The 21,158-nt window shown below is 46.4% G+C and overlaps 1 protein-coding gene across 1 annotated transcript in view; it reads left to right on the top strand.

Moving 5' to 3' along the window:
- The window catches only part of LOC142583346 (phospholipid-transporting ATPase ABCA3-like), a 133,777-nt gene that overhangs the window by 24,749 nt on the left and 87,870 nt on the right, over window positions 1-21,158 (top strand). The window contains exon 4 of the mRNA XM_075693766.1: window positions 17,021-17,138. Within this exon, the coding sequence (XP_075549881.1) occupies window positions 17,021-17,138 (118 nt within the window). The remainder of the gene's footprint in view (window positions 1-17,020; window positions 17,139-21,158) is intronic.

Genomic DNA, 21,158 nt, shown 5'->3' with positions numbered 1-21,158 from the left:
AATAAGAATATAGCTGGTAACATACAGGAATTCTATAGCATTAACGAGAGGGTGGCAGGTCTTGTTGTGAAACTTAGTAAGAGGTACAAAATGAAGGTTGTACAGGTCTACGCACCTACATCCAGTCATGATGACCAGGAAGTCGAAAGCTTCTATGAAGACGAAGAATCGGCGATAGGTAGAGTGAAAACTTACCATACACCATACACCATACTAATGGGCGACTTCAATGCCAAGGTAGGCAAGAAGCAAGCTGGAGACAAGGCAGTGGGGGAATATGGCATAGGCACTAGGAATTGCAGGGGAGCGTTATTAGTAGAGTTTGCGGAACAGAGTTATATGCGGATAATGAATACCTTCTTCCGCGAGCGGGACAGTCGAAAGTGGACGTGGCGGAGCCCGAACGGCGAGCCAACAAATGAAATAGACTTCATACTCTGCGCTAACCCTGGCACCATTCAAGATGTGGACGTGCTCGGCAAGGTGCGCTGCAGTGACCACAGGATGGTAAGAACTCGAATTAGCCTAGACCTGAGGAGGGAACGGAAGAAACTGGTACATAAGAAGCCGATCAATGAGTTAGCGGTAAGACGGAAAATAGAGGAATTCCAGATCAAGCTACAGAACAGGTATTCCGCTTTCACTCAGGAAGAGGACCTTAGTGTTGAAGCAATGAACGACAATCTTGTGGGCATCACTAAGGAGTGTGCAATGGAAGTCGGTGGTAACTCCGTTAGGCAGGATACCAGTAAACTATCGCAGGAGACAAAATATCTGATCAAGAAACGCCAATGTATGAAAGCCTCTAACCCTACAGCTAGAATAGAACTGGCAGAACTTTCGAAGTTAATCAACAAGCGTAAGACCTCTGACATAAGGAAGTATAATATGGATAGAATTGAACATGCTCTCAGAAACGGAGGAAGACTAAAAACAGTAAAGAAGAAACTAGGAATTGGCAAGAATCAGGTGTATGCGTTAAGAGACAAAGCCGGCAATATCATTACTAATATGGATGAGATAGTTCAAGTGGCTGAGGAGTTCTATAGAGATTTATACAGTACCAGTGGCACTCACGACGATAATGGAAGAGAAAATAGTCTAGAGGAATTCGAAATCCCACAGGTAGTGCCGGAAGAAGTAAAGGAAGCCTTGGGAGACATGCAAAGGGGGAAGGCAGCTGGGGAGAATCAGGTAACAGCAGATTTGTTGAAGGATGGTGGGCAGATTGTTCTAGAGAAACTGGCCACCCTGTATACGCAATGCCTCATGACCTCGAGCGTAGCGGAATCTTGGAAGAACGCTAACATAATCCTAATCCATAAGAAAGGGGACGCCAAAGACTTGAAAAATTATAGACCGATCAGCTTACTGTCCGTTGCCTACAAACTATTTGCTAAGGTAATCGCAAATAGAATCAGGAACACCTTAGACTTCTGTCAACCAAAGGACCAGGCAGGATTCCGTAAAGGCTACTCAACCATAGACCATATTCACACTATCAATCAGGTGATAGAGAAATGTGCGGAATATAACCAACCCTTATATATAGCTTTCATTGATTACGAGACAGCGTTTGATTCTGTCGAAACTTCAGCAGTCATGGAGGCATTGCGGAATCAGGGTGCAGACGAGCCGTATGTAAGAATACTGAAAGATATCTATAGCGGCTCCACAGCCACCGTAGTCCTCCAAAAGGAAAGCAACAAAATCCCAATAAAGAAAGGCGTCAGGCAGGCAGATACAATCTCTCGAATGCTATTCACAGCCTGTTTACAGGAGGTATACAGAGACCTGGATTGGGAAGAATTGGGGATAAAAGTTAATGGCGAACACCTTAGTAACTTGCGATTCACTGATGATATTGCCTTGCTTAGTAACTCAGGAGACCAATTGCAATGCATGCTCACTGACCTGGAGAGGCAAAGCAGAAGAGTGGGTCTAAAAATTATTCTGCAGAAAACTAAAGAAACATTTAACAGTCTCGGAAGAGAACAGCAATTTACAATAGGTAATGAGGCACTGGAAGTGGTAGGGGAATACATCTACTTAGGGCAGGTAGTGACGGCGTATCCGGATCATGAGACGGAAATAATCAGAAGGATAAGAATGGGCTGGGGTGCGTTTGGCAGGCATTCTCAGATCATGAACAGCAGGTTGCCTTTATCCCTCAAGAGAAAAGTGTATAATAGATGTGTCTTACCAATACTCACCTACGGGATAGAAACCTGGAGGCTTACGAAAAGGGTTCTACTCAAATTGAGGACGACGCAACGAGCTATGGAAAGAAGAATGATAGGTGTGACGTTAAGGGATAAGAAAAGAGCAGATTGGGTGAGGGAACAAACGCGAGTTAGTAACATCTTAGTTGAAATCAAGAAAGAGAAATGGGCATGGGCAGGACATGTAATGAGGAGGGAAGATAACCGATGGTCATTAAGGGTTACGGACTGGATTCCAAGGCAAGGGAAGCGTAGCAGGGGGCGGCAGAAAGTTAGGTGGGCGGATGAGATTAAGAAGTTTGCAGGGACGGCATCGCCACAATTAGTACATGACCGGGGTTGTTGGAGAAGTATGGGAGAGGCCTTTGCCCTGCAGTGGGCGTAACGAAGCTGATGATGATGATGATGATGATGATGACGACGACGACGACGACGACGACGACGACGACCGCGCGTGTGCATCGCTTGTAATGTTAGTGAGGTTGCTAGCGAAGAAAAGGTACTGCAGACCCGATAGACACGAGCACCCATGTAGAGCCAGATCTGCGTGCAGAAGTGAAATGCGAGCTGAGCGATGCACTTGAGGGTAATTATCAGGATTGCGAGCTGCGTAGCTCAAGAGAATACAACTGCATTCTTCAGGGATCGGTGCAGCTCTCCGCCAGTCTAGATAGCCTAGATAGGGATGATTTAGTTATTAATCACTCAGACTGTGCGGGTAAGAGACCGATTCGAGCCGACGAAATGTGTAACGGCCAGCACGACGCGCGAGAGAGCGGCACGAAAAGGAATTCAAAGAAAAAGCGCCGCAGAAAGAAGCACCCTAAAGATAGGAATGCGGTGACTGATGTAGCGCCGCCAAAGACGGCAAGAGACCCAAAAGGGCAGGATGCGAGGAAAAGAAAGGTGTGGTCGTCACGGACGATGTTGACGCTTCAAACACGTTCGAGCCACCGGTCAAAGGGGGACCGAGAAGCATGTTCTGCGCGGACGGGGACAAAGGACACGGGGCAGTTAAATTCCTCGTCGTTCCCTCGTTCTCTTCGAAGCTCAGCGGGCAGTATTAAGAAGCGCAAGGTGGCAAAACGAGACCAGGTGGGGAGTAGCGACGCAGTCAATCGAGGTCATGATGAAAGCGGGGCGCCAGGACGCAAATTGGCAGGGGACTTTTAACGTCTTGGGGGAGCTGACAGTGAGTCAGCCCTTTTGTTGTTCCTCGGCAGCCAGAATAGCTTTCAAACCGCAACCACCTCGGGTACGGCTCAAAAGTATGAGTCAGTCGAAAATGTTTGGAATGGGAGGCCAAGAGCGCTTCCGTGGAAATGAAGTGTTTTTTTTTTATTTTGAGCATTGGAAAGCTTTCCCGATTTGAAACTAGGATTTCTTTCAATGTGTAAGGTTTGAGCTTTGCTTGTGTTTTCCTTTGAGAAGCTCCGAGATTTGAAAGATGAGGTTTATGTAAACATGTAGTCTCGCGAGTGTTAGTTAATGAGTAAATAGGCTTTCTTTTTTGTGTGCGAGTAACCTGAGTGTCAAGGTTATCGGTGAGAGGCCTATCGTAGCGCGCGTGTGTTTTAGTTAACCTTCTTTTTTTATAAGCGTTTTTTTTTTATTTTCCAAGGTTAACCGCGTAGGTTTTCAGTGAGTGCATGATTTGCACTGAAAAGCGTCCTTAGTTCCATTAGCGCGTATCCTGTGCGGACGGAAGGAAGCAGATTTTTGACTAGGTTGCTAGTGTGTGTTGAGCGCAGCTGTATTCTGACTTCTTTAGTGAGCGTGCCTGGAACAAGTTATTAGAAGACTTGTTATTATGTACTTGTGAAGCGGACCAGACTGTTCAGTGCCACCAATACGTGCGATAAGTACGCCACTGCGATAGGTTGAAAACATGCTGTTCGTGTAGTTAGGCCACTTAAGTTATGTTCGGCTGTTTTCACTGTTTGTTTGCAACGGCAACGACCCATTGTTTTGCTACAACAATAGCACTCTGGTCTTCTCGGCATTCGGGAAAATATGGATAGCGGTTTGGAGAGGTGGTTGGAACTGCTTTGTCAGAATTGGGGAAATAAAAGATCAGGGTTCATTTCGACTCAGTAATAGCCTGGCGAGTCAGGGGCGAAGAGCCAGCGCTTACACGTGGTGCAGCGCTGTGTTGTTTTGTTTGTTTGACGTATGTTCTCCAGGGCCCAGGATCCCGAAGGTTGTCAAACGAGGCTCGACACCAGTACCCTGCAGGTTCTTTCAGCGTTCCTCATGGCCAGCGAATTGAGTTCACCGGCCATTCCGAACTTCCGGGGCGAGGACAAGCTGTTAGATACGGGGCCGTTTCCTAAGCCTACTTCGAGTTCCCCAGACCACATCGAATCGCACCACAGCTAATTAGGGAGCGTAGAAACACGGATGCCACATTCCTGAGGCAAGGCACGTGCAAACGAGTTGGCGGAACCCACTTCGTGTGCAGCCGGTGGAGCTATTCACTGTCTGGCTCTTCCCGAAAGTGAAGGGAAGGGACTCTTCCGTCCTGGCACTGTTGCGGGTAAAGTGGGTCCCGAAGAAAGACGGCTGTAATGCGCCGTGACAACCTGGCGGCGTCGACCCCTACCCTCTATGGTGACAGAGCATTGCAAGTCAGCAAGGCAAGACCGCAGGGAGAAGAAAGCCCTCGGACAAACAACCGAGCAGCGACTCTCTTCGCCGGGTGTGACTCCATCGCATGGGCGCCTACCATTGGCCGAAAATGGCGTCACCTGAGTGGGCTCTCCCATTGGCCAAACGTGACGTGTGTTATCGACACCGAAGGGCTTAAAAGACGCAGACCGGGAGCAGGAGAAGAGCATTCCAGAGCATTCCTTGATTCCTCTCTTTCGAACTTCTTGCGACGGGCCGCAGCGTCCGAGTGGCTGCCGGTCCGTAATGACTTTAAGACTGTTCATATACGCTCACTGTACATAATGTAAATAAACTTCCCAAGTGTTTCATCCCCACGTCCGTCCTCAACTCCTACAGCACTTGGTGCTCAAATAGACGCCGCTGTGTGACTGTGGCGCTGGTTTCGCCTAACTCTCAGAATGCAAGCAGCAACCAACAACGTGCATGGATAGATGCTATGAGCGTCCCCTTTAGAACGGGGAGGTGGGTTGCGCTACCAAACTCTCGTTATAATATTGCCTAATGTCCTACCCACGTTAAGAAAGCGAAAAAAGGAGGGGGGGGTGAACGAAGAATTCTCACCGCTAAACTTTCTGAACTCCTACTGGGAACTTTGTTTTTGTACACCTCCGTTCTTTGTCGTTGCCCTACTTTCCTTCCATCAATCTTTCAATCGCCTCGTACTAATCTCCATTGCGGACATGTTAGTTTCCCCCCGCTCTCGCTAAAAGCAAGGGCTTCAAGAAAGCCAGAGGTGACTAAATCAACCGCTAGGCATATACCTTAACATTCTACTAAAATATGCTGCAACGTTTCCCTAGCTTTACCGCAGCAACGATGATGATGATGATTTAATGGCATCCCCTTTGAAACGGGGCCGTGAAAAATAGTCACCTAGCGTGCTTGATTAAATCAGGTACGCTATATATGTTTTTCATCTACCATCTTTTTATACATCTCTTTAATCTTTTAGTTTCTTCAATACCGACCTCGTACCGCTATCCATGACTGTAATGGATCCGGTCGTATAAATCTCTTCCCTGCTTTTGTGTTGCAATGTGCTGCCTCCAGCGCCATCTATTGGTGTACAGAACGTACAACACACGCACGTCATGGCCTCCACGAGGTGGCACGGTTTGAAGCTCTAAGTTCCAGATACCAATATTTTATCACGCTATTAATTTCATTATTGGCCTTCGTTTAAGGACAATACTATTCTGTACGCACTTCTGTTGCCGGAGTACGAGTGAACACGCAAGTATTCTGTGTTCGCTCGCACAAAGCGGCCATGGAATATTGTAAGCTCGCAGCTCAAGTTTATGCAATCGGTGCTTATAATCGAGATGTAGATACTGGTGGTACGTCGGGCTGTAGATCAGTCTCATACCCACACGTGGTTTGCTACGCGACTTCTAGTTATCGAAAATCGAAATACTGCGAAAACAACATGTAGGGAAAGAAAAACGAAAGAAAGAAAGAAGGAAGGTGAAGCTTTTGAGGAAGTAAACGTAACAAAAAGCCCTACAAATTAGGGGAATTGTCTGCTAATGCTCAAGCATTGTTTGGTTCTGCTGTGACTTCGTTTTTGCATAGTTTTGCTTACTTGCTTTTCCTAGCTTATGCACATCTACCCGTGGTCTTTCTAGTGGCAAAGCATGCTTAGGATTTCGTAGACAATTGTCAGATTTTCTTGACGCATCCAGCCAATTCAGGTAATCGTACGAATTGAACCGGAACGCCGAGCACGCGCACGCCTGGACGGAGAAGAGTGGGCGAGAGGGAACACCAGCTGCCGCCGTAGCGCGTCAAGGGCTGCGTGAGGTGCGAGGGCATCGCGACGATGCCATGTCACCCTCGCTGTCGCTCTGCCTGTTTTATGCGAGCGTTCCTCGTCACGCGAGCTCTCGCCCGAGTTCTGACTGCGCCACGGTAACGCCCAATGAAAACGCGCCAAGTGCCTCAAGGCGCCCGCTTGTCCGCGAGGTGTTCGAAATCATCGCCTCCTGTCGTAACTCGAAGAACGCTCAGAAGCGTTCAATTGAACATTGCACCTCGCCAAAATCTCCAGCTGGCCCACACCCAAATTTCAAATCGGCGCGCCCCGAAATTTAAGCTGGCCCACCCCAAACTCAATTTGGCCCATGTCTAAAGTTCAAATTGGCCTGCCCACAAATTTTAAGTTGGCCCATCCCCTAAGTTAATTTGCCACCATCCACATTTCAAGTTGGCCCACCTACAAATATCAAGTTTACCCATCCCAAAATTTCTGTTGGGCCACTGCCAAAATTTGAGTTGGGCCACCTTCAAGTTTCAAGTCGGCCCACCACCTAACTTAAGTTGGCCCGTCCAAAGTTTCAGTCGACCCACCGTCAGATTTCAATTTAGCCCGCCGCCATAATTCAGTTGGCCCACGTTCAAATTTTAAGTTCGTCCACTTGCATATTTCAAGTTCGGCCGCCCCCAAATGGAAAGCTGCCCCACACAAAAATTTCAGTTGAACCACCTTCAAATATTATGTTGACCCAACCCCAAATTTCAGCTGGCCCAGCCCTACCATAAACTTCCCAGTGCATTTCCTAAGGAGCCCTATGTATCCCTATGTGTATTCGCTTCTTATATTTATTGCGCCCTAGGACAGGGCTTCTCAGGACCTGGTAAATAAAGTTATTTGTATGGGATAGCAATTATATGGCCACTCCTGGCGCATTTCTATCATCGGCGTCGGCATCGCCGTGAGGTTCCGTATGAGTGAAAGCGTGTGAGGGTGAGCCGGCAAACGCGGTTAAATCTCGCGTGCGCGAGCAAGGAACGAGGCCCGGATGCGTGCCGTCTCCTGTCGCGCGCGAGGCAACCCAAACTGAAGGGGAATCCCATTCGCCAAGAGAATCTACCTCCACTGCCGAAGACCGATTTCAAAGTCATCATTCGACCGAAGAATGGGCTCAACAGCAGTCAACTGAGCACGCATCAGATGGCTCGGGCTATAATCAAAGCATGTGGAAACCGAAACATGTGCAACGAAGGCAACTTGCTTACACGGTTGCGCAACGGATCGAACATCGCCATACTCAGCGCGCCAAGCATGGAGACTGCCAATGTTTTTCAGAGCGTTCTAAGTCTACGTTTTGGTGCGACAGACGATGCAGTGACGGCTTACGTGGCAGCGCCGGACAATTCGTGTAAAGGCGTGATTCATGGTCTGGACGCCGGTACAACGCCGGCTGAATTACTAGCCCACCTTCGGGTACGTACCCAAGGAGTCAAAGTGTTTTATGCAAGAATGCTCGGAAACTCTCAAACCGCGGTCGTTACCTTCCAGGGCAAGATCGTCCCCCGCTACGTTTACTACTACGGTGGCGAGACACGTTGCTACCTCTGCCGGTCATCGCGGCAAGTAGGCTATATATGCTTTAAGCCTGGATATAGGGTGGATGTATACTCTACACCTGACGCCGTTGTCTGCTCGAACTGCGCCGAGCCAGTCATCGAGGACGGACGCACCTGTGAGCCCAGGTGTGCGCTATGCAAAGAACCGCACTCCACACGGCAAAGGAGTGCAAGGAACGCCTCAGGAAACCGAGGAGCCCACGGGCGAGAAGAAAGAGGAACCAGACGCCGAAGCCAGGGACGCCGGCGGACGTGGCCGGACCAGGAAACGCTGGTTTAGTCGGGACTCCACCTCGACATCCAGGTCCAGATCAAGGTGGGGATCCGCGCCCAAGACCGGGCAGGCTCCAAAAACGAAAAAGAAGCAGCAGAAGAAGACCATAAACAAGAAGGAAGAAGACAGTAAGGTGATCTGGAAAGCGCATCTTTTTTCAGCCTCTCCCACTGCTTCAAAGAACACGAACACGCAGAACGACGAAGTAAATGAGCTAAGGCAAACTATTCAAGCGCTCAGGGCGGAACATAGACAGAAGCTCAATGAGCTCATAGATGTACTTAAGGCGCTGAGAACAGGGCAGACAAACTCAAACACCCAAACAGAAGAAACTCAGTCGGCCACCCTAGAGCGGCAGAAATTCACAACTGCCATGGTAGCCATGAACAATGCGCTAGCGAATCTAAGCAACTTCGTTTCTAACATCCAAGAGGAGGCGCGCAAACATAGAAAAGGCCTAGTACAATTTACGGGCTTTCAGAATTAAGCCCTATACTAGGCCATCAGCTGAGTGTGGCGAGCAACCGTAAATGCTCGGTCAAGTTGGAAACCCTCGATATGTTACAGCAGAACTGCCGTGGGATCCACAAAGAGCAGGGTCTTCTTAAACAACGCATCACTAACTGCACAGCTCCACCAGACATAATCGCCCCACAGGAATCCGGCTGCTCACCCACTCTTGCGGGCTACTCAGTGTATGAAGGGCTCGGGCAGAGTAAGGTCGCGACGCTGGTTGCCATAGTTGTCACTGCAATCAGACACGACATCGATGCAACGAACATTGACCACGTCTTTATTGAACTTATTACCCAAAAAAAGAAGCCAAGAAAGCATCTTTCTCCTCAACATTTACAGCCAGCCCAGCCAGAAGAAAGCCAACTTCGGCTACCTGCTCAGCAAGGCAGAAAAAGCAGCACGCAAGAGGGGTCTCGTTACCCTGGGAGATTTTAAAGCCTGGCACAAAAGCTGGGGCTACGTTAAGGAAACTCAAAAAGGCAGAGATCTAGCCGGAGAAGCGGGTCGCAGAAGGCTGTCTCATCACAAACCACACCCAACCCACGCGAGTGGGGAACGGCATCAACCGAGATTCGTGCCCAGACTTGGCATTTGTCAGAGGGGTGAGGGATGTTCGATGGGAAAACGACGGGGAAACGCTTGGCTGCGACCACTTCATTTTGCGCATCAAGGTAGAAATCCTCCCGATCAGGAAAAGACTTGGCCAGGCTAGGCTCACCGACTGCGTAGCCTATAAAAAAATTGGGGCGGAGTCTGAAGACGCTGAGATCACAGACATTGCGGGCTAAGTCGCAAGAATCAAGACAGACTGTGAAACGCTAACCCGAGAGGTCGCCCTCACCAACAACATACCCGAGGTGGATAAGCATCTTTTAAGCCTGTGGGATGTCCGACGGGGGCTACTGAGGAGATGGAAGCGGCGTAAGCACAACAGAAAACTCAGACTAAGGATCGTCGAGGTCACCAGACAAGCCGAACAGTATCTGACAGAACTCTCAGGGTGCAACTGGGACCAAAAAATGCAAAGAGCTGCAGCGGCCCTAGCGTGGAAAAAGGCCTGGGTCTTGCCAAGGGTTCTTATAGACCCAACCATGACCAAGTCCGAAGATTGTAAAACGACCCAACGAATCGCGCGCCGATTCCAAGGTACAGAATGGAAAACGCTAGAGAACATCAAGCAGCCCTACAATGGGGATACAACGGACGTCGACTGCAGCTTAGCATACACGGGCGAAGCGAATCCCACTCTAGATGAACCCATCACCACAGATGAAGTCAGACACGTTGTGATGTCTGCCACAAAGAACACCACGCCATGTAAGGATGGCATCACAAATGCCTCGATAAGGAACCTAGACGAAAACTCGATCAAATTATTTATAGAATTCGTAAATAAACACTGGGAACGGGGGCCCATCCCGGAGGACTGGAGACATGCGGAAATTGTAATGATTCCGAAGTCCGGAAGGACTCCCTCTCTGAAAAACCTGCGACCCATTTCGCTAACGCCCTGCTTGGAAAAAGTATACGAGAGAATTGTGCTTCAGAGGTTGGAGACCCACCTGGAGGATAACGAGCTTATGCCACACACTATGTTTGGATTCAGAAAATGCCTCTCCACGCAAGACATCCTCCTGCAGATTAAGGAGGAGGTACTTACTTCCATCCCGAAATACGCAGAAAATATCTTGCTTTCACTCGATCTTAAGGCGGCCTTCGACAATGCAAGTCATAGGAGGGTCTCAGCAACATTGGTTGCGGACAGAGAATACACAACTACGTCAAAGCTTTTCTCAGTGACAGAACCGCCAGCATTTGTATAGGAGGCATCAGGACTGACACCTTCAATACGCCCAAAAAGGGAACACCGCAAGGCTCTGTGATATCTTCTATGCTTTTTAACATTGTTATGACCGGCTTAGCATGGAAACTGGAACAAATTGAGGTAGTCAGTCATGCCACGTACACCAAAGATGTCGCAATCTGTCTATATATAGTGTAGTATTGATACTGCTATGGGTAGCATTTCATCGCTGATATTTGCACAGACATAAGCATTGGTAAGGCGTGGGGAGGCCTCGCTGACCCAGGAATCCTTAGGAGAAAAACAAGACCTTCTGCAGAGTGCAGCAGATACAGTATACGCATACACTGAACACTGCGGACTTGCATGCTCCCGGAGAAATCTGAGGTCCACAGAGTCTACAGAAGAGGATACAATCTGCATAACTCCATAGACATCGTCATGGGTGGAAGAAGATTCCGGAGGTATCCCAAGTTAAGATCCTTGGCATGTGGATACAAAGCAACTGTCGTGTGGATCACACAATCATAGATCTCGCAAACACCACAGCGCAGATCACGAGGATGATCGCAAGAATCTCAAACAGACGAGCAGGTATGAAGGATGAGGACACATGTAGGCTAATACAGGCCCTCTTGGTCAGTAGGATTGTATAGTGACCTCTACGAAAGACCGCCCGAGCAGGAACAAGAACAATTAGAGGCAATCCTCAGGAAAGCTTACAAATGCCCTCTCGGACTGCCGGTCAACACGTCGACGGAGAAATTCCTTAAATTGGGCATGAACAACACAGTGCAGGAACACATTGAAGCTCACCTTCTCGCGCAGAAAATGAGACTCATGTAGACCCCAACGGGCAGGAGCACGCTGAAGATACTGGGTATGAGGGATGCTTGCAGAGAAGTTAACACCACGGGATGCGTACCTAAAGATATTCGAGAGATTATTGAGATCAGCCCGATACCGAGAAACATGCGCCCTGAAATACACAAGGCCAGAAGAAAGGAAAGATCAGAAGCACACAATAGATATTTCGCGGGGAGAAAAGACGTGTTATACGTCGACAGCGACCACATACAAATACCACTCCGGGGCGGTAGTCAGCGTCGTTGATCACCAGCTTAGAGAAATCAATTGCGCTTGGATCAAAGGCAACAACATCCTCGAGGCTGAGGAAGCTGCAATCGCACTCGCCATCACCGACCACGCCGAAAAGGCCACTACAGCAATACTTACTGACTCGCAAAAAGGGTGCAGAAGGTACAACAGTTGATACATATCCATGCAGCCACCCGCATATTCAAGACGAGAAAAATCATGTTTTCGAGATGCTTCATTACGTGGACACAAGGCCATGAAACTGACAAGCAATCAGCGTGCCGACGCCCACGCCCAAGCACACGCCAACCGGGCGGTGCACCAGGGCGGGGAAACGGAAACAGTCACCAGACGCTCTGGAGAAATTTTACAAAACCAAAAAGCCCTAAGGAGGATCTACCCCCTCCCCACAACGACCTTAGTAGAAAGCAGTCGGTTGCCTTGATACAACTGCAGACTAATACATACCCCAATCTGAGTCTACGCGCGAGGCAGGGAGGCCAGACGAAGGAGGAGGGACGTTCTTCTCCGGCGGCGGCTAGGGTGCCTCGATGTCCTCCTCGCCCGCCGCTCCGTATAGAGTGGAGACAACCGCGGCGTCTATTATGGCGTTGGCCACGCGAATTCAACTCTGCAAAAAAAAAAAAACTAAGCTACTATTGTATAAATCGCTAATCCGTCCCGTTGTTGACTACGCATCTGTCGTTTGGAACCCTTATAAGCAAAGTGAGATTAGCAGACTAAAAGCAATTAAGAAAGAGTTGCAAGATTTATATGTCACCGTTATGATTGTGACTTTTCACCCTTTTCTGCACTTCGCTCCTTAAATTTAACTTCGGTCTATTCACGTCGCCACGTTGCATAGTTAGATTTCTTGCACAGCATCGCGATTCTTCCATTAGTCTTTCAAAAACAACTATACTAGCATCGTGCCAGAGTCATCAATGAGACGACATCACAACTCGAACTACATGCGCCACTTTGCACGCCCCCCCCCCCCTAATATGCTTTAATTCAGCTTTTTCCCTCGTTCCATAGAACACTGGAATTCCTTAACTGCGTCTATTCGCTCTTGCTCACGCAGTTTTGTATCTGCAAGCCAGCATGAATGGTCCTAGCACATCACACGCACCGTTGTATCATGCTTTTCTGTGTATAATTTTCCTCTGTTAATCCACTCCTGCTATAGCGCTTATTGCGCTGCAGTATGTACAAATAAATAATACATGAAATCGTGGACGCCGTAGTAGACGCTTTTCGTGGGCGTCGTAGGGATACGTTGCCGGCGATCGTGTGTCTTGAAAGCGATCTGCGACGTGGCCAAAGTGTTCGCCCGCACTGACCTCATCTTCAAAGCGATCTGCGATGTTTGTAAAGTGCGCGTACTGTGGGTAGCTTCGTATTTGCTGTGCATTTGACGTTTCGTACGCGTTGAAGAGACAGATGCACGGAGGTCAATTGTCTCGCGGCTGCTGCCGCGATTCTTAACTTCAGAATTTTGACAGCGAGTTTCCGGGCTCACCGAGCGAGATGTGTTCATGCTTACCTGTGCGCGAGTGACACCGTGCTGATTAATTTAGTTAAAGCACGTTGGCGGCCTAGTTGGTTTGAATCCATGACAGAATGTGTAAGCGCGACTGAACAAGGACGGAGAAAGAAGCAGACACTCAAAGACAGGGCTGTCTCCGTGTGTCTGTTTCTACGTCCTCTTTGAGTCACGCTTACACATTACATCATTGTTAATTTATTTAGTAAGAGAATGTTTACAAGTTTATACGGCCGATAAAACTACTATCCTTACCTCGTAAATCTATCTACTAATTTGCTATCGCAATCGGTGCTTCGCCTTGCGGGCGCAACTGCGAATTTTTCTTTGCTTGAAATTCCTTATCGCTTAAAAGCTTCCAATGGCCTATATTTACGCTATCATAACGATTAAATGTATTAACTTTGGAAATTACGCATTTTTCTGCAGATACAAGGCATTACACGTTTCCCGTGACAGGGCTGGAGAGCTCGCCAAATAATGCTTACGCATCACAACGGAGACTGCTACGATCATTAAAGCAACCTGCATAACTCGTGGCTAGGAACATGCAAAAAAACGTCCACACAGTCTACGTGATAGTGATTACGTGTGGCACGCAGCGTGGATGTGTACCGTGGATCATAATATCGACAGAGGTTTTTCCTATGAATAGTTCCATAGCGATTCAGCTCTATAAATAGTGTAGTATTGATACTGCTATCGATAGCATTGCATCGCTAACATTTGCTCGGACGTGAGCGTTGCTAAGGCGCGGGGAGGCCTCCCTGATACAAGACCTGGCAGTCGACAACCGAGCACCATCGGCCCATTCATCAGATTATGACTGCTCTGTGCATGTAAAAAAAAGAAAGAAAAAGAAATGATCTGAGAAATAGGAGCAAGGAGCTCTGGGACCGTATTCTGAAACGATCCACTTCTGCGATCAGGCGCCTGCTGATTGGCTGGTTAGGCAAAATCGGATGACGTAGCTCATCCGATTTCGCTAAAACAGCCAGTCAGTGCATGCAGATCGCGAAGGTGTGGCCGAGCCGATAGTATCGCCCAGGTGGATCGTTTCAGAATACGGCCCCTGTATACTTATGTGTAGTATTGCTACCAATGTATTTATAAAATAATGTATATTTTTGCCTTGGATGACCCCAAATATTTTATGAAATCATCTCCTGATTTCAAAGTAAATGGTAATCAATTAAATAAGGAGACTGTTTAGGTTCAAAACAGCGAAATAAAGACACAGACGAGACGGACATGGAAGGCAGTACCAAGAAGTGTTGGCAAACGCTATGACAAGGTTGTACAATATTTTTTGTTGCACATGACATTTTGAAAAAATGCAGCTGATTGAGCCAGCGCGCCTGGAAGTGCTTGTATTGTACTATACAAAAATGTGCTACAGCGAAGCTGTCTATGGCTAGGATGTGGAAGAAAATGTGCCTCCCCCCCCCCCTCGGGATGTCGAAAAAAACAAACCATCATTTGGTCCTGGTGATAGTGCAGAAAGGGTCCATGCTCACTGGCACATACCCCTGTAGGTTCGGGGCATGTGGAAGCATTAGTGTATATGTGCTAGGTGAAAAAAAAAGTAATTAAAAAATAACGAAATAAGAAGGAAAAAGGAGAAATAAGAACTAAAAATGAAAGAAAATGAAAATACAAAAATATAAAAATAGTAAAGAACGCGAAACAAACAACGAAGTTATGTTGATCAAAACAATGCGGCGGAGGAACACGCGCTGTTGCCCAAACAGTGGTCATTGAAGAGGCGTGCCGAAACGTCAGTGTATATGTGTAAAGTAAAAAGAAAAAGTGAAAAATAATAAAAGGAGGTGTGTACAGGCGGCGTTCGCCTGGCCTACCTGGCCAGTAATTTTTCCGACTGAGCGTCTCTTTCTGCCCCCCAAAAATGTGACCATGGGCCGTATAACGGAAAACTATTCCAATATGTTTTTATTCCAATCTCCTGACTCAAATTTGCGTAACCGCCGACGCAAGCATCGGTCGGTCAGCCGCAGGGTTGTCTGAACAAACCAATCAAATGCTCCCCTCTTTCATAGGAGGTCACTTTGTTTGCTTGAAAAACGAATAACATTGCCTGCACTGAGCGGCCTGTATGATCTAATTGGCTCACAAGAGCCGAGGAGCATGCTCAAGTGGAAAGGGATTCCATGCGGTCGAGCCACTGCACTGAATATCGATAACCGGATGAAGAGGGTGGGGCAGGCGTCTGCGATTCGTCCGCTTTCTCTTACTTAGATTGCGGTGGCTCGTCGAAAATCGCGGTGGCATGCAACGTAAGCTTAAGAATGACGCTAGAACGGATCATCAGCAAAGAACAGTTGGCATAACGAGGTCGTAAACGTGCCGAAAGTTCTCGAAAACGTTATACGGCCACGCAAAACGTTTTCTTACACGCAATAAACCCATGCTCTCCGGCAAGGGCGACTAGCCAGTGCCGGAGTGATCGGCGGCAGCCATCTTTTATTCCTTTCGGAACGGGGCAGCCTGCGGCTATTCAGAAAAAACTTCAGTTTGTTGGGCATATTAATGCATCTTTAACGCATACGTGTCACTTTGATGCGGTAAGTTCTTGCGGTTTTGTGACATCGCGTGAGAGGCAGGTGAAGTGGGCGCAGCCCGAAAACTTTTTATCAATAGCCCAGGGTTAATGGCAAAAAGCGTCGAATCAGAAATAACTATTTTTTTTGTTCAGTGAAATTGTGCATAATCAGTGTATACTCGTCATATCTTATGGGGAGCTATTGCGGTTTTCGTGACGTCGCATCACAGACAGGTGAAGCAAGGGGGGGTCCAAAAAAGTTTTTGACCAATCGCGGTGGCCTGATTGCAGAATTGGAATAGAAAAGTTTGGAATGGTTTTACGTTATAGCACCCCATGTTTCCACGAGTCCTGTCTCTCGCAGAAATGCGCGAAGAATTCGTGACAATTCCACTACCATTCTTTTGACTGCAGTGCGGTGAACGGTGGAGCGCGCTCGCGCTTATGGGCGTTGTAGCAGACGTCCGGAAGAGGAAGCTGTCGAATGAGCAGTGTGCAGTGATTTGCCGTAAGAATATAGCCTCAACTGTATACGCATGGTGTGCTATTGGGCTATCATTTGACCACACTACTTCCGTTCCTTGTCGTTTTATCCGAGCGTAGCTTCTTCCTCGCTTTCATACGACGCCGTAAGTTAAATGCGCTGCTACTTTGATTGTACCCTTATTCCAGCTAATAACTTTCTGACTAAAAAATTGCGTGCGAACAGCGCAGCTTAGAGAATTCCGCCCCATATTGTTATGATTCCCATTCAGTCGTCTCTACGTTATATCCGTCCATCTATCTTATATGATTTATTTGGCCAATGAGGTATATCCCGCTGTTCTCTGCGGCATGTTCTCCGCGTGATGCGCAAAAAAAAAGGTTTTTTCTTCTAAACGCAGCTCTCTTAAAGAGAGATTGCGCAATTTCCTTTTTGCATGGTATCAATGGCCTACTTTATTGTTCTATTTATTTACCCTAGGTTTACGGCGGCAGTGCTGCCCTAAAGAACGTGAGCATGACGATCTACAAGTCCCAAGTGACCATACTTTTAGGACACAACGGAGCGGGAAAAACAACGCTCATGAGCATCCTTACAGGTAATATTTGTTTTGTGGACGCCAAGTTCTCTATGCACCCGCATATAATTTTCAGCAAACACAGCGAAATAATGACGGCCTTAAATTCTTGCAGGTGTGCGTGCCTCAAAATGAATCCTTGACCGCTATGTTTAAAAAAAAAAACACTTGGTACGATTCCGTGTGCTTGGGTGCAGTGGAATCGTCGTTGATGTTGTTTCTTCACCAACTGAGACACCTTCTATATTATAATCGACATCAGTTTAATTTCTTCTAATAATTTACCCGTCATGGTAGAGCTGTGGCTATATGCCGGGCTGCTGCTAAGCACGAGGTCTCGGGTTCAATTCTCAGCCGGCGACGGCTTCATTTCACTGAGGGTTAAATGCAAAAAAGGCTGATGTACTCAGAAAAAAAGTGCCTGTTTAAGAACCATTGACGGTCATAGCTATTTTAGAGCCGTATAATGCACGGTGTCTCACAAATGACCAGTGGATTGCTTTCTCACATTTTGGGCAACCAATCAATGCTGCTCTTAATTAGTCAAAAGAATAAACAATAGCAATCATCCCTCACCTGACGTCATGTTTACGCACAAGTGAGGGGTTGAAGTTCTCGAGGGAGCGTTCGAGAAAAGTAGGAATAATTTTTGTAGGACCTTAATAACGTGCCATATGACGAAGCTGCGCATTAAGTACATTTCAAAAAGCGTATTTACGCGAAAGCCTTAAATTGAGTGTCAAGAAAGTCGCCTACCACTAACGGCGACATCTCCGTCGGTTTGTTGACGCAAACAAAAGCGGCCTGTGCCGCAACAACGCTGAGCGGACGCAAATTTAGTCAGTAATACTGGAAAAGCCTTATTTTAGAACTGACCTTTTAGGACGAACATGGAAATTTCCAGTTTTTCAACGTGACTTTCGTTTGAAAGAACTGACTTGTAAAGCCATTGTGTCACTGGGCTTTCTTCAAGTCCTAACACGATAACAGACGGCCTGCTGTTTTGTTTACGGCGCACAGGTCGACAAGGTAAACAGGTAAATGTTTAGCAGTGTCCTGATGATGCTGCGTTCAGCATCTCCTTCAAATTATCGTAAGAAACCATCGTTTGAGTACTTGACCACGCGCGAATCACAGATCATAATTACACATTCGCAGTAACGTTTTTTTAAGTATCACAAGGTGTTTAATTTAACGCGTTAGAAGAGCTTCGATAAACTAGCGTAATACCTTCTCTTTGTATTATGATTTTATTGGTTGCTTGAGAGCACGTATTGTATTTCTTTTTCTATAACCATTTCCTGTGGCGTGCCTCAAGGAAGCCTTTTGGGACTAATGCTCTTCAATATCTGCATAAATGATATTCTTAAGATAAATATTAATTCTTCATTTGTGCTGTACACGCATGACACCAATCTATTTTGTTTCTGGACAAAATAAAACTCAAATTGTTGCAACAGCCCTGAGCGTACTTGAAAAGTGCTGCAATTATCAAATGCTAACGGCCTGCGAATAAATGTGAAAAAAACAAAAGCTATCTTTTTGAGATCCAGAAGCACGGAGGTTATGGTAAACCACCGTTACAGCTTGAAGAAACCCCGTTGAAATATGGGACACAGGAAATTCTGGGTGTAACTTTCTTGGCTGACACGACACGGACGTGTCATATTTAAACTTTGACAAAATCATTATCACGTGCTGCTGGTGTTCTGTCACGATGTATACACATTCTTCCAGAACAAGCCAAGCTCTAGATTTACCACGCGCTGTTTTCTACCCATGTAAATTATTGCCAATTAGTCTGTGGGACCCGAAATGCACGTAACGTAAATACAATTTATCTATTTCCAAAGAAATGTGTTCGGCATATTGCGAACGTTCAGCGCAACAATAGTACGGATAGATTCTTCTCTCGTTATAAAATAATTTGTATGAACTATAGGGTCCATTTTCCTTTAATATATAGCTACTTCCTAGAGAATTATCAACTTTGGCTGTTTATTAAATATTTATCTTACATGGGCACACAACATAGTGACTCATGTTCCCGCGGCGCCAACAGGCGGCTTCTTTCTTGTGAGCGCACGACCTATTTTTTTTTTTCGCAATCAATGAAATTTACACTGTCATCTTTGCTCAATAAATATTTCTTTATTTTATTTATAGAATACTGTCGATCCCACATGGGGATTTTTACAGGGGTGAGCAAAAAATCACATCAATGAACACTACAAAAACATTCAATAGATGAGTACATAATGATTGGAGACTATTCAAGAATAGCAGTAGTACATTCATACATAATAATACACACAACGAAACCAATGTACATCGACCATAAAAAAAATCAGAAAAAAAAATTCTGGGTAGAAGGCATCATTCAAATACAAAATGCACGAAACAAAAGTGTACGCAAGTGCTTTCCTATCACACACTGAATCGGGATAGATTGCATGGCGAAAGCAATGCAGTTACTTATATTGACAACTTTCAGGCTCATGCAGCATGCTCAATTAAATCCACAAACTTTCCTAGTGTTGGCTGCTGTTTTGTGACTACATCCAGTACATTCCATTCACGAATTGAGCGTGGGAAGAAAGAATAACGAAACGTATTATTAATAAACGGATATTCTACTCGTTCCCATGCGTGCCGTCTTCTGGTCGGTCTCGTATCACGAAATTTAATGTAAGAGGCGGGGTTTGTACGGAATGAGCTATGCAATAGTTGGTATACAAATTTGAGCCGAAAAAGCTTTGCGCGACTTTCAAGGGTAGCTAGACCAGCACGCTATAACAGAGTAGTAGGTGAATCAAGGCGTCCGTATCAGTTAAAGATAAAACGCACCGCTTTCTGCTGCACCCTTTCCAAAATGGCGATATCGTTCGCAGTGTGAGGGAACCAGACAATACTGGCGTATTCTAAGACTGGGCGGATAAAAGTGACATATGCTAGAAGCTTTGTTCATGTGTAGAATATGGCAAGGCCCGTTTAATGAAGAACAGTTTGTTTAGTGCTTTATTTGACACTTGACGCACGTGCTCTGTCCAGCTGAGATTAGACGGTATTATGAGACCTAGATATTTATACTGGTTTACACTTCGAAATGGCGCATCATTAAAGTGGTATGGAAAATCAAGCTTAGACGCTTTATTTGTAATGGACATGAATACGGTTCTATCAATGTTTATTGTCATTTGCCAATCTACGCACCATTGAGCTATTTTATTCAAGGCATTATTTAATTTCACCTGGTCATCGCGGTGTTGTACTTCATTATAGAGCATGTAGTCATCAGCAAAGAGCCTGCGTTTCACGTCAGCATAGTTAGTTATGTCATTTATAAATATTAAAAACTAAACTGGAGGTAATACAGGTCCCTGGGAAACGCCTGATAACACTGGAGCAAGGTCGGAGGAGTGAGTGCCGTACTGTACAAATTGGTAGCGGCCAGTTAAGTAATTAGTAATCCATTGGTAAATTGGGCCATCACCTAATATGTAATTAAATTTAAGGAGTAGTTTAGTATGCGAGACGCGGTAAAAGCCTTCGAGAAGTCGAGAAAAATGACGTCGGTTTGAATGCGCTCGTTAATGCCGAGGGCCAGGTCATGCAGCGTTTCGACAAGCTGTGTAACAGTGGTTAATCCAGATCTAAAGCCATGCTGATTCATGTGGAGGATATTGTTCGACTCAATAAAGCTTATTAAATATTTTAATAGAATGTGCTCTAAAATTTTGCTGCAAGTGCAAGTGATAAAAATAGGCCGGTAATTAGAAGGAGACGCTGCATTGCCCGATTTGAGTACCGGAGTAATTTTTGCGATTTCCCATTCAGCAGGAAGGCAATAGTCTTTCAAAGATTTTGAATATATCAGATAGAGATATTTGCTAACTGGCTCCGCGTACCGTTTCAAAAAGCTGTTGGGAATTGCGTCTGGAGCGCAACTTTTCTTTTCATTGATGCCTAATAGGAGTGAAAAAATACCTGCCTCCGATAAAGTAGGCGTGCCTAGCAATCGATTATCCCGATTGTAAAAGG

The sequence above is a fragment of the Dermacentor variabilis genome, chromosome 5 (assembly GCF_050947875.1).
Source record: "Dermacentor variabilis isolate Ectoservices chromosome 5, ASM5094787v1, whole genome shotgun sequence".
NCBI lineage: Eukaryota > Metazoa > Arthropoda > Arachnida > Ixodida > Ixodidae > Dermacentor > Dermacentor variabilis.
This window is presented reverse-complemented; position numbering and strand designations above follow the sequence as displayed.